At 44.3% G+C, this 13,037-nt stretch overlaps 1 protein-coding gene across 12 annotated transcripts in view; it reads right to left on the reverse strand.

The window, feature by feature from the left end:
• LOC137422651 (tumor necrosis factor receptor superfamily member 6-like) overlaps positions 1 to 13,037 on the reverse strand; it is a 163,170-nt gene that overhangs the window by 131,946 nt on the left and 18,187 nt on the right. For 10 of the 12 annotated variants that reach the window (XM_078773133.1, XM_078773137.1, XM_078773130.1 and 7 more), the window contains 3 exons: positions 8,892 to 9,002; positions 8,674 to 8,769; positions 7,052 to 7,074 (listed from right to left, as the gene is read on the reverse strand). In XM_078773133.1, the coding sequence (XP_078629259.1) occupies positions 7,052 to 7,074; positions 8,674 to 8,769; positions 8,892 to 9,002 (230 nt within the window). Of the gene's footprint in view, positions 1 to 7,051; positions 7,075 to 8,660; positions 8,770 to 8,891; positions 9,003 to 13,037 lie in introns of all 12 variants that reach the window. The other 2 variants (XR_013622647.1, XR_013622648.1) reach the window with 1 other exon arrangement.

Raw genomic sequence — 13,037 nt, forward strand, 5'->3', positions numbered from 1 at the left:
AACCCAAGCTGCAATTGTACACCTGATATTATCTCCCCAATAGAATCCTTCCTCCCACAAGATGTCCACGATTTATCGGTGTTTATCCCTGGGTATTGTCTCTTCAGGTTCAACAGGTTAACCCCGTTCTGGTAACGGATTTGCCGTTTGTCACTAACTCAATTCCCCACTGTGGTACCACAGCCGTAGTTGACTCTGCTGTTGAGAAGGCGGAAAAAGCCTCAATTCAGCTTTGCTTTGAAATCTTGCATACCTGAGCCCCCACTCCCTACATATTCCCTGCCCTCTTGTCTTGTGCTACCCTCCCATACGCTGGACACTGTCTTTCACACTGAAGGTGGAGGGGTGTCTGGCAAACCTCGACTCTGATTATGCAACATGCCCAGAAGACATCAGTGCATGCATCCTAAAAATCTGCTCTGCTGCTCTTGTTCATTCTTTGTCAATTTTCTCTGCCCGGAAGTTTGCCAAAAACATCGCAGTAATGGAACCTTTTAACTGTAGGCCTATTAGCTTGCTTCCAATCATAAGCTACGTCATTGAATCTAGCATTGCAATTGGCATCAAAGCCTTCCTTTTCTCCAACTGTCTGATTTCAGATCATCATTATTGTTTCCGACCCTATCATTCTACCCCGAACATGATGCCTCTACACTCCCACCAATGGATGAAAATCCTCAATCACAGACGTGAGAGCAATGCCGGCTCTCTGGACATATTTCGAGCATTTCATAGTCTGGCACCCTACCCTGATCTCCAAACTCTCTGCGTCTGGTGTGCAAGGCCATCTCCTCCAATGCATTACTGACTTCTTCCACTCGCAGAGTGTACCACTTAAGAAGATCCTCTGTTCTCACACATTCTCCCGCGTGAAGGATCGAGTTCCCTAAGGTGCCAATTTTCCCAATCTGGAGCCCAGTCCTCTTCCTCCCCTTCATGATATTTTATTCCCTGGAAAATCCTGTGGCATCAGCTCCTGGACAATCCTGCTTTTGATCGACTCTTGGCCATATCATTTCTCATCCTTCAGACAGCATGCAGAAGTCTCTTCCCTCTCTACAGACCTTGATACAATCAGGAGCTGGATCAACACTTGGAATACCATTCAACCGAGGCATTTTCCTCACACTCACCCTGTTGTTGTTTTTTTGTTTGTTTGTTTTTTTGTATACATAATCGAGGCTCGTGAAAGAGCTAACATTTATCACACAAACAAATCAAACAGACAAACAAAAAAAATGTGTATAAAAAGGGGAGCGGTAGACAAGATGGGGAGAGAAGGGGAAGCACATAAACACAACATTTGTGAGGGACATCGGGAATGTGTGGGAGGGAGAGGGCTTGGAGGGAGGCGGCGTGGGAAGGGGGTGGGGGGGTGGCAGAAATATAAACACAAGGACACCAAGGACTTCCAGGAAAGAAGTTGGTATTTCAAAAAAAGAGGATTTGGGGTGAAATTAGCAGGGGTAGAACAGATCAAGGTTTTGGGTGGGGGAAGATAAGAGATGGTGATGAACAGCTGTTTTAAAGACCTGAGGGAGGAGTGGGATTGAAGGGAGTGGGGGAGTTTGTTCCAGAGGCGGGAGAAAAGAGAAATGAAAGGGTGAAGGTGAGCAGAGAGTCTTGATTTTGGCAGTTTAACCAGAAGAGGGTTGCAGGCAGATCTTGTGCGACCTTTAGGAATATTTGGGGGACAGAGCCCAGAGAGAGCTGGAGGAGCAAGGCCGGAGAGGAGTAGGTAGAAGACAGAAAGACCACCAACCTGCCTGCGATGAGTGAGTGAAAGGCCCTTGGAGTTAGCTTCATCGCGGGAGATTCCAATGATTCTGAACGCTTTGGTTTCAACAGCGTGAGACGAGCTAGGTGTGAGGGAGCAGCACCAGCCCAAAGGGGAGAGCAGTATTCCATTGAGCTGCGGATGAAAGCCTTCTTTGTGGTGAGGAGCTCAGGTGTGCCAAGGAAGGACTTCGCACGGCCCAGGATGCCCAGTCGGCGACTGGCTTTGGAGGCCAGATTTGAAATGTGGTTTTTCCAGGAAAGATCATGGCAGATAGTGAGACCCAAAAGCTTGAGTGACAGAACTTCTTGGAGAGGATTATTCAGAAAGTGGATGGGAGGGTTGTCCAGTCGGTCTTTTCGGAGAGACATCGTAAGAGAGTGAGATTTGTCAGGATTCAAAGACATCTTCCACTTGTTTGCCCAGTCAGTGATTTTGTCCAGGTCTGCAGAGAGTGAGGAGGCTGCAGACTGCCGATTTGAGGGATGAGGAATGGAGCGGCAGAGAGTGGAGTCATCAGCAAAGAGATAGAGAGGATTTTCAAGAGAGTCGGAGAGATCATTGATGAAGACCAGAAAAAGCACAGGGCCCAGAACACTGCCTTGGGGAACTCCAGCCTGAACAGGAAGAGGAGATGAGAGAAACCCATTCAGGGCCACACGTTGACTACGACTAGAGAGGAAGTCCGCCAGCCATGCGTGGAGATTTCCATGGATACCAAACGAGGAGGGTTTGGTGAGCAGAGCGGGGTGCCAGACCGTATCGAAAGCACGTGATATATCGAGGGAGACAGCTCTAATTTCCTGTTTGGCATTGAGGACCTCCATCCATTGTTGAGACAGCAGAAGCAGCATGTCCAGAGTGGAGTGACCTGGTCTGAAACCAAATTGATGATCAGAGATCAAGCCATTGGAGAAGAGGAAAGATTTCATATCCGAAGCAATGATGGATTCCATGACTTTGCTGATAATAATAATAATAATAATGCATTTATTTTATATAGCGCTTTTCAGGAAGCCCAAAGACGCTTTGACAGAGTGCAAAACATAACGCATAGCAAAACATAAAGACAATTGCAAAAAAAGAAGAATCAATAGGGAAATATTCAAAGCACAAAGGAGGGAGAAGGAGAGGAGATAGTCAGGGGTTAGATGCTGTGGGTTAAATGTTGAATGCAGTGTTGAACAGGTGGGTCTTGAGTGATGTTTTGAATGTGGTGAGTGAGGAGGAGTCTCTGATGGTGTGAGGTAGCGAGTTCCAGAGGGTGGGAGCAGCGATGGAGAAGGCCCTGTCCCCCCAGGATCTAAATTTGGTCCGGATGGGGGGGGTCAGGAGGTTGGTACCAGCAGAGCGGAGGTTGCGGGTGGGAGTGTGTCTGGAGAGGAGGTCAGCCAGGTAGGATGGGGCCAGGTTATGGAGGGCTTTGTAGGTCAAGAGGAGGATTTTGTACTGGATTCTCTGGGAGATGGGGAGCCAGTGAAGCTTGTAAAGGACGGGGGTGATGTGGTCACGGGTCCGGGAATGGGTGAGTAGACGGGCAGCGGAGTTCTGAATGTATTGGAGTTTATTGGTGATTGTTGAGGGTGAACCATAAAGGAGGCTATTGCAGTAGTCCAGACGGGAAGTGATGAAGGCGTGGATGAGGGTTTCTGCAGCCACAGAGGAGAGGGATGGACGGAGACGGGCGATGTTTTTCAGGTGGAAGAAGGCTGTCTTTGTGATCTGTTTAGTGTATTTGTCGAAGGAGAGGGTTTGGTCAAAGATGATGCCAAGATTCCGGATGTGAGGGGAGGTGGACACTGGGAAACCGTCGATGTTGAGGGCAAAGTTATGGGTGGACTTGGTGAGCGTTTTTGGGCCAATGATGATTATTTCAGATTTATCACAGTTAAGTTTGAGGAAGTTGATTTGAAGCCAGGATTTTATTTCAGTGATGCAGTTTGTCAGGATAGAGTGGGTGGCGGTGGAGATGGACTTGGTGGAGATGAAAAGCTGGATGTCATCGGCGAAGCAGTGGAATTGGAGACCATGACGGCGGATTAAGTGACCGAGGGGGGACAGGTAAAGGATAAAGAGGAGGGGGCCAAGAACTGAACCTTGGGGGACACCTTGGGGGAGGGGAGCAGTGGGGGATTTGCAGTTATTGATGGAGATGAACTGACGTCTGTCAGAGAGGTATGATTTAATCCAAGAGAGGGCAGTGCCGGTAATGTTAAAGGTGGTTTCAAGTCGGGTGAGGAGGATGGTGTGATCGATGGTGTCAAAGGCAGCGCTGAGGTCGAGGAGGATGAGAATGTTGAGGTTGCCAGCATCAGAGGAGAGGAGAAGGTCGTTGGTGATTTTGAGGAGAGCAGTTTCAGTACTGTGGTTGGACCGGAATCCGGATTGGAATGTTTCATACAGGTTATTGGCAGAGAGGTGATGCTTGAGTTGAGTGGCTACAGCGCGTTCCAAAACCTTTGACAGAAAGGGTAGGTTGGAGATGGGTCTGAAGTTATTTAGGGTGTCAGGGTTTAGTCCAGGTTTTTTCAGAATGGGGGTAACAGCAGCAATTTTGAGGGATGGTGGGACGATGCCTGTAGACAGGGAGGAGTTTATTGTTGCAATGATAAGTGGAGAAAGAGCAGGAAGGGAGGCCTTGACAAAGCTGGAGGGGATGGGGTCAAGAGTGCAGGTGGCAGTTTTCATTCCGATGAGGAGTTCAGAGAGGTCAGTAGGGGAGACTGGGGAGAATTGAGACAGGGGATGGCAGGATAAGGGGGGGCAGGTGGTTTGAGGGGGAGCGGGTGCGGCGGTGGTCAAGCTGTTGTAGATGTTTTCAATTTTGCGTTGGAAGAATGAAAGGAAGGAGATGCAGTTGTCTATTGTGAATGACTGGGTGGTGGTGTTCAGGGGGCTGAGGAGTTTGTTTATTGTAGAGAAGAGTGCTTTTGGGTTTCCGGAGCCAGAGTGGATAATTTGAGAGTAGTAGGCGGAGCGGGCGCGGGAGAGGGCATCTTTATAGTGTTGTATGTGGTCCTTGTAGGCCTGGGAGTGAACTGTGAGACCTGTTTTATTGCGGAGTCTTTCAAGTTGGCGAGCACGAGTTTTCATTAGGCGGAGCTCAGGGGTAAACCAGGGAGCAGAATGGGTGAAAGAAACTGTTTTGGTTTTTATAGGCGCAATTTGGTCAAGGCAGGAAGAGAGAGTGTGGTTGTAGTAGTCAGTGAGGTCAGAAGGGGTGTGGAGGTCAACGAAGGGAGAAGTGGACATTTTTTCAGAGAGGGTCGATGAGAATGAGGCAGGTGAAAAAGCGTTTAGCTTACGGAAGTTGATAGTGCGATAATGCCTTGGTGCTGGGGTGGGGATGTTGATGGTCAGAGTGATGGCTAGGTGGTCAGAGAGAGTGAGGTCGGAGCCAGAGAGATGGTGCAAAATTAGTCCAGTAGAGCAGACAAGGTCCAAAATGTGACCACGGTTATGGGTAGGAAAGTTGACATGTTGAGTGAGGTTAAAGCAGGTGAGTAAATCAGTGAAGTCAGTGGTTAGCGTGGAGTCAGTGGAGTCCATGTGGATATTGAAATCACCAAGGAGGAGGATTGAGGGGGAGAGGGAACATAGCTGGGTCAGAAAGTAGGAGAAGTCAGACAGGAATGATGGGTGTGGTTTGGGAGGGCGGTAGACAACAGCCATGACTGACTGTGTGTGACCAGAGAGTTTAAAAGCCAGGTGTTCAAATGATGGAGCAGATGAGATGGAGATGAGGTTGGTCTTGATGTCTTGTCGGTGAATAACGGCAATTCCACCACCTCGGCCCTCCGAGCGTGGTTTATTGATGTAAGAATATCCATTGGGTGTGGTGAGGTTGAGCGTGTAGTAGTCCAGTGGTTGTTGCCAGGTCTCAGTGAGACAGAGAAAGTCCAGTTTATTTTCCAGGATGTAGTCGTTCAGGATGAGGCATTTGTTGTTGAGGGACCGGGTATTGAACAGGGTGAGCTTGATGTTGTTTTGTACGGCGGGTATGAATCCAGGTGATTTGGCCAGGGTTCGCAGACAGGAGGTGCGATTTTGTGCGTTGTTGTGACCAGGTGTGTTGGGACGATGAGTGGGAGTGCGCTGAGCCGACCAGAGGATGGGGATGGAGTGACCTGATTGTAAATAAACAAACTTACGACCGGAGCCACGGTGAATGTACCTGGGTCGACGCAGGAGTCCATTCGATCTGATTGCAGAGATGCATGATGGGGTGGAGCGGGTTTTAAGCAGGAGAAGCCTTGCGGCAGAGTACCGCAGAGCCATGCCAGCAGGAGCGAAGGCAAAGCGAGCACGCGGCCAAGGGTGAGGAGGCGAAACAATCGACACAACCAACGGGAGTGGGCCCGAGGAAACAGCGATGGAGCCGAGCAGGTGAAGCCCGGAGCAGCAGAGCAGAGCCGGGACCGCGCAGAGGAAGACTCAATGGCCATAAATCCGCCACGACCACCAGGAAAGCAAGACACGGACAATGGTCCAGTCAGAGAAGCGGCGAGCAAACGACGCCAGCGTCCTCTCACGACCGGACCGGAAAACGGAGGTGGTGTCTACGCAAATGGCAAAGGTGTCTACGCAAATGTAACATTAATTTTTGGATTCCTCATGCTCTGAATATTCCAAAAATGTATAGTTTTGCTAATCTACCAAAATTTTGAACGAAAAAACATAGTGAACCTGACTATCAGTCATGATGTTTTCTTGGGCAGATCATATGACCAATATTACCTCTGAAGCCAACTGCTGATTGGGCATCCTCCATCGTGCATTCTTTCCTTGGCCAATCTCAACTTTTGATAACCTAGAAGGCCTTAATTCACAGCTTGGAGTACAGCTCTCCCCCTTTGGGCTGGCCCCCATGTCTCAACTTTCCCTTGTTGATAACATCATACATGGATAAAGTTATATAATATTTTTTACCTTTTGCGGAAGAAACAGGGCTGATTCACAAAGAACTCACATTAAATCATGTAATTTACCAATACCAAGTGTTTGTCATGAAGATGAGAGAATTAAAAACTTCACAATTAAAAACACAAGTTTGAATTAACCCCCAGAAACATAATGTATCACAGATTTGTTCATTCTTTGAAATTATACAGTGAGTTGCTGCACATTTATGGTGAATTTAAAACCCCGTACAAAGATATCATCCATCGCTGTACCAAATTAATTAAGTTTTACAAATTTCATAAATACAGAAAAATAAGCCATGAAAGTGAAGATTTCAAATAACATAATGGGGGGAAATGATTCCAGACCTACCCATGGCCAAAAGCATCGTTTCTCTGAAAAGAGAAGAAAAGAATGAAGTTTAAAAAGGAATTTTTCACATTCCTTGCACAGAAAGCATCATCATTCTCAAACCCGTCATCTCCTTCCAAGGATGATTTTATTCATCAAATCACATCACATCAGCAAGAGATTAATGATTATTTTTAAAACTCCATTCACACTCGGTTGACATTTCCCTGTAAAATAACAAAACTTTAAGCGAAGTCCAGGCACGAACCACATGAGTCCATGACTATAAAAACAAAGTGATCCATTCGGCTCGATGTACAAATTAAACTTCTTTGTGATTCTCCACATTGAGGGTGAAGCTTTTATTTTGGAGAAATAGTGATTTTTTTTTTTTTACTATGACTTTTAAATGTTTTTCCAAAGATCTTACAAGTTAATTGTGGTGCTTGTCGTGCACACGTGTTTTCTCTGATATTGAGTCGAGTGAAGTTGAGTTGGTGGTGGTGGTGGTTATGCTTTGAGATGGTTGTTTGTTTTGTAACGCCGGCTGATTGAGCTGGTTCACAAAGGCAAGGTGATCAAGTCGAGACATTTATATACAATTTTTATGTTCAGGCAAGAGTGAGGTTTGGTGGTAAAAAGGCAACAAACTCGAAGTGGGACAATGGGGCCTACAGTTTGACACAACAAGAAAGTGAATGAACAATCGGGAAAAGAAGAGGGGGGATTATATTTTATATTTACATGATTTATATATTTTTACTTTTGCTGTTTCTGCAATTTGATCAACAATTGTAAATTCATGGAGTTGAGTACTTGTAGATATTTTCGATTAAATATCCTTTTTGAAATAATTACCCCGCACACGCGAAGCGAAAAGCGGTGTTAAGCAATTGGTTCATATCCGTCCATCTGTCTGTCTATCTGTCTACAAACGTCAGTTTATGATCGAGGAGCAACTTATTTCATTTTAATGGTATATTTTGAACACAAATCGAACAATGAAACAGAAAACAAACATGCTGTTTAACAGTACTTTGTATATGAATTTGTCTCCACCAGAATGGAATAATATTTTCACTTTGTCTGCTGGTCTGTCTCCAACCAGAAAACTTACTGATTTTAACATCATAAAGGACCCAATTAACAGGACGAATAACAAATGTAACGTTTTCGATAGGGGATGTAATAGACACTGCGCCAAAGGTGGTAAAATGGCGGTAAATTCCGTAATTAATTTATATGACTTTTAGAATCTATATTTTATTATAATTGAAATATATAAATAAATACTGCAGAACACAAATCTTCTTATTTGCAGTTTTAAAACCCGACCGTTTAGCAGTACTTTGACGTGTTAAATAAGGTGGTGTATAAGACTGCTTCAATAGCGCGAAACTTCCAGAATTGTTTTATAATTATCTTTAAAATCTCATATTTAAACTGAAGTATAAATTTTAACACTGTGTAGATGTAACGTGTCTTATGAACTCTCTAGTTCTTCCTGCGTTTTCCTCTCATTTTCACCTTTTGTAATTCTTGTCAGAAGGTCAATGGGAGTCACAATATTTATGCTCAATATTATTTATACTCACACAAACATCCCCATTCCTAAGAACAATAACATTACACTTGAGACTTACCAAAAAGGAAAATGAATAACATGATCAGGAGGATCACAATCAACAGGACCCCAAACAACCATGGAGGATACTTGTTCGATGCTGAACCAGTTTCACCTGTTAAAGGATGTTAAACAGCAGTTTAATTTGCTTGACCAGGGATGATGATTTCAAAACAGGAGACGGGTCGAGGAAGGCAGGAAAAACACTGATTTGTTTGCTTTTACTTGTGTCCTTACTTCCCATCGTGCTCTCCATCACACATTCGTTCCCTTTCATGTAGAAACCTTCACGGCAAACACATTGTTGGTTATTGTGTATGTCACACTCTTTCTCTTCAACCTCAGTCTCTGTGGAAGAAAATAGAAAACATGGGAGAGTGAGCGAAGAGATAATGAAACTAGAACAGCACTCTGACGTCACGACGTCGACAGATATGCCTCCGCCCATATTTCAACATCATTATACATATTTGTACCAAGTTTGATTTAAATCCATTCAGCTGTACTCAAGTGTCACATTTTTACCCGATTTGACTTCTGATCTTTGATGCCAAAATCAAATTAGTTCATCTTTGCATCACAATATATACTTCTTCCAAATTCGGTCAAAATCCTATTACTGGTTCACACACAAAGCTCGGTAAGAATTTTTACCTAACGGGACCTCTGACCTTTGACCTATTGACCCCATAATCTAATCGGATCATAATTGCATCATCATACATATTTGTACCAAGTTTGACTTCGATCCCTTTAGCCGTTCTTAAGTTATTGTGGCAATGAAAACCCATCACCGATGGACGGAAGAATGGACAGACAGACGGACAACCCAAAAACATAAAGCGTCCTTTGTCGGCAGAGACACAAAAATATAAAATGTGACATATGTCTTGGATTATCACATGTCGTTCGGAGAATTCTATGAAGGCCCCTCACGTTTATCAAATGTAGAACTCCTTCACCAGGTTGTAAAATTTAAAAGAGTACAATAAATTTTACTCTTCACTTCACTCCATTACAATCACGACCCACCAGCAACCCCCTTCTCGTGAAACTCCAAAGATCCAGAATCATTGCTAATTTCCACTCATTTGTTCCTCCTTTTCCCCACACGAGGAACCAACTTCCATATTCTCTGCAATCTCATTCTTCCCTTGAGGTCTTCAAGACGACGACTCACGACCATCTCAGATCATCACCAATCCAAAACCATGATATTTTCTACCCCCGTTAACCCACCCCACCTCTCATATTTTCTTTCTCTATCCTCATCCACCCCCTGCATTTTCACCTACCCCTCAACCATACCCATGCATCCCTTTGTCGGTCTCTCTTTATTTTCTCCCTGGGCTCCCTGGGCTTGGTGACCTCCTCTGCAAATCCTGATCAATTTTCAAGTAAATCGGATGAAAATTGTGGATTTAGAAATTTCACCTTGAAGTTGAAACATGAAAATTATTAGAAATAGGAAACAGCCTTGATGAGCAACTAGAAAATTTGGAAAATTATGTTTACAAAAGTCTTGTGGACAGATTCGGTATGAAATCAGTAACATAGAAGACTAACAAAAAGCAGCAGTCTACGAGACAACGAAGGAAATTGAGATGCCTTGAGAAAGCTACCAAGCATCAGTTTAAACAAGCCCTAAAAGATAGAAATGAAACACTCGTAGCAAACCTCAGGAAAGACTCCATAACAGGAGTAAGACTTACAAGGAGAGTAAGTCTTACTAACTAGAGTCTTACTAACAAGGAGAATAAGTCTTACGAACTTACAAGTTAGTAAGACTCCACAACATAGTGAGGAAATTAGAATTGAAATCACAAGAACGAATATCTGCCAATAAAGCTCAGCAACAATTCAGACGAAATCCGGGACCAGTGAGCAAAACGGATGCTGAATGAAGCAAAATAGATCTCCATCCTTCAGCAAAGTAGTTTCTGAAAAGTTATTTAAGGAGGTTAATAACGATAAAAAAAAAACGTAATTACAAATATGAAATACTGAAGGGCATGAAAAGACCACTAAAAACCAAGACCCCATTCAAAACTAAACCACCAAGTTTGTCAGAACTGAATGCCTATCTCCGGAAAAGAAGATATGCCAGTGCTCCTGGAACTAATCGTATTCCATACTTAGTATGAAAGAAATATCCAAGAGCAACAAAGGTGCTACACAAGTTTATATGTAATATATATGGAGAACTGCCTCCATACCCAGTTGTTGGAGAGTAGGAGAGATGCTCCTGATATCAAAACAGGAGAATACGATTAATCCTTCTTGCTTCAGACCCATAAGTGATGAATCCCAGTTGTAACCTTGGAATGGGTATCCTTCCACAAAGAACCAAAAAAAATATCAGGCTGTGTAGAACAAACGGAGGCACTAACTGAAATGCTCCTTACCGATAGTGACAACCTGGCTTGACCTACAAAATGCAGATGGCACTGTGCTACATAACCTCATACAGTACAGTATGCACTTGAGTGGTACCACATTCCAGCTCATATCAGGAAGATCGTGTTCAAGTACTATGATGAGCTGTTTATATGTGTGAAAACCAAGGATTGGACTAAACCAAGGATTAGCAAAAAGTCCAGAAGAATGTCAACAAATCAACAAGGTTCAAACGTTCCTTCAGTGGACACGAAACATGAAAGCTAAGCCTTCCAAATCGAAGTCCCACGCTATGAAGAAAGTTGTCCCAAAGGCAGAGCAGAGGCGTGGAGGACATAAGACACAACATACTACTGTGTTCAAAAAGTATCCGACCTTTATTTTTCGTGCGTAAAAAATAAGAAGCTAGGGAGGCGTTGATTGGTGCACGTATGTAGGCGATCCTAATGCGCACGCGTGAATTTTTTCCCACCTGCAGAAGCTGTCATTCGACGGCAAACCGCCGATGAGTGAGGACATGTAAGTGAGCGCCGTCGGATTTTCGTTTTTGACAAAATGACGGAAAAACTTGAACAACGCTACTGCATCAAATTTTGTGTAAAGCTTGGCGATTCCCAAGTGGAAACGATCCGCAAGATTCAACACCGTTCATTCCATTATGAAGGAGGATTTGGGCTTCAGGAGAATCTCAGCGAAGTTCGTACCAAAGCTGCTAACGATTGAGCAGAAGCAACTCCGTTTGGAGATCGCACAGGACATGCTGGAGACTGTGAACAGCGATCCCAGCTTCCTCAACACTGTGATCACTGGCGATGAGTCCTGGGTTTATGGGTACGACCCAGAAACCAAGTTGCAGTTTTGATGCAAGTTTGATGAAACACAAAATTTGATGCAGTAGCGTTGTTCAAGTTTTTCTGTCATTTTGTCAAAAACGAAAATCCGATGGCGCTCACTTACATGTCCTCACTCATCGGCGGTCTGCCGTCGAATGACAGCTTCTGCAGGTGGGAAAAAATTCACGCATGCGCATTAGGATCGCCTACATACGTTCACCAATCAACGCCTCCCTAGCTTCTTTTTTTTTTACACACGAAAAATAAAGGTCGGATACTTTTTGAACACACTACGTATAGCCTATGTTCCCCAACTCGAAATTAATGAAAATCAGATCACGTATATCCACAGTCAACCCATATGATTCCTCGGAAAGCTGATCTACGAAGATTTGAAAGATGATAACATCAGAGAAATGGTCAAGATGAAGCTGGTAGCCATGTTACAAACAGCCAAGAAAAGCAATCTGTCTGGAATCGTAAAGATGTGGATATACAACAATGCAATTGTGCCATGACCTGGGAGTTCACTATCTATAACTTCCCAATATCTTACATTGAGAGTCAAGAGGCAACCTGCATCAAGTACCTGAATAGTAGGGCAGGGGTAAGCAGATGTATTTCCAACAGTGCCCTCTACAGAACAAGAAAGAGGTATGGTCTACAACTGAAAAGGCTTACCACCTCCGTGAAATATATGCAGGTCACCAAGTACCACCTCAACAAACACTCCAGGGATGGAAAGACCCAAACACTGTGCAGAGATTGCTTAGAAACAAGGAAAGACAAGGCTAGGGGGAATGGTGTGAAAGAGTTAGAACGGAAGGAGCGACACCTTATCCTGAATGAGATGTGCAGAGGTCAAACCGACTGAGCAGGCTTCAGCTTCAGGAAAATCAAATGCTGATAAGAGACATGTCCAGAAGGGAACACAGGAAAAGCCTCACCAATTTGGGAAAGGATATCGATGAGGAAGACATATTGGTCTATCTGTATGGATGTGCTAAACAAGGACAGTGGTTGAGATGGGATTCTGCCATACAGACTGATACATCATGGAAGAAACTCCTCTATGTATGGATACTGGAACTGCTGTCATTCCACATCAACGCTATGCACGACCAACTCCCTTCCCCAGGCCAACCTAAGACTG

This window comes from Myxine glutinosa, chromosome 2 (assembly GCF_964187855.1).
Source record: "Myxine glutinosa chromosome 2, kmMyxGlut1.1, whole genome shotgun sequence".
NCBI lineage: Eukaryota > Metazoa > Chordata > Myxini > Myxiniformes > Myxinidae > Myxine > Myxine glutinosa.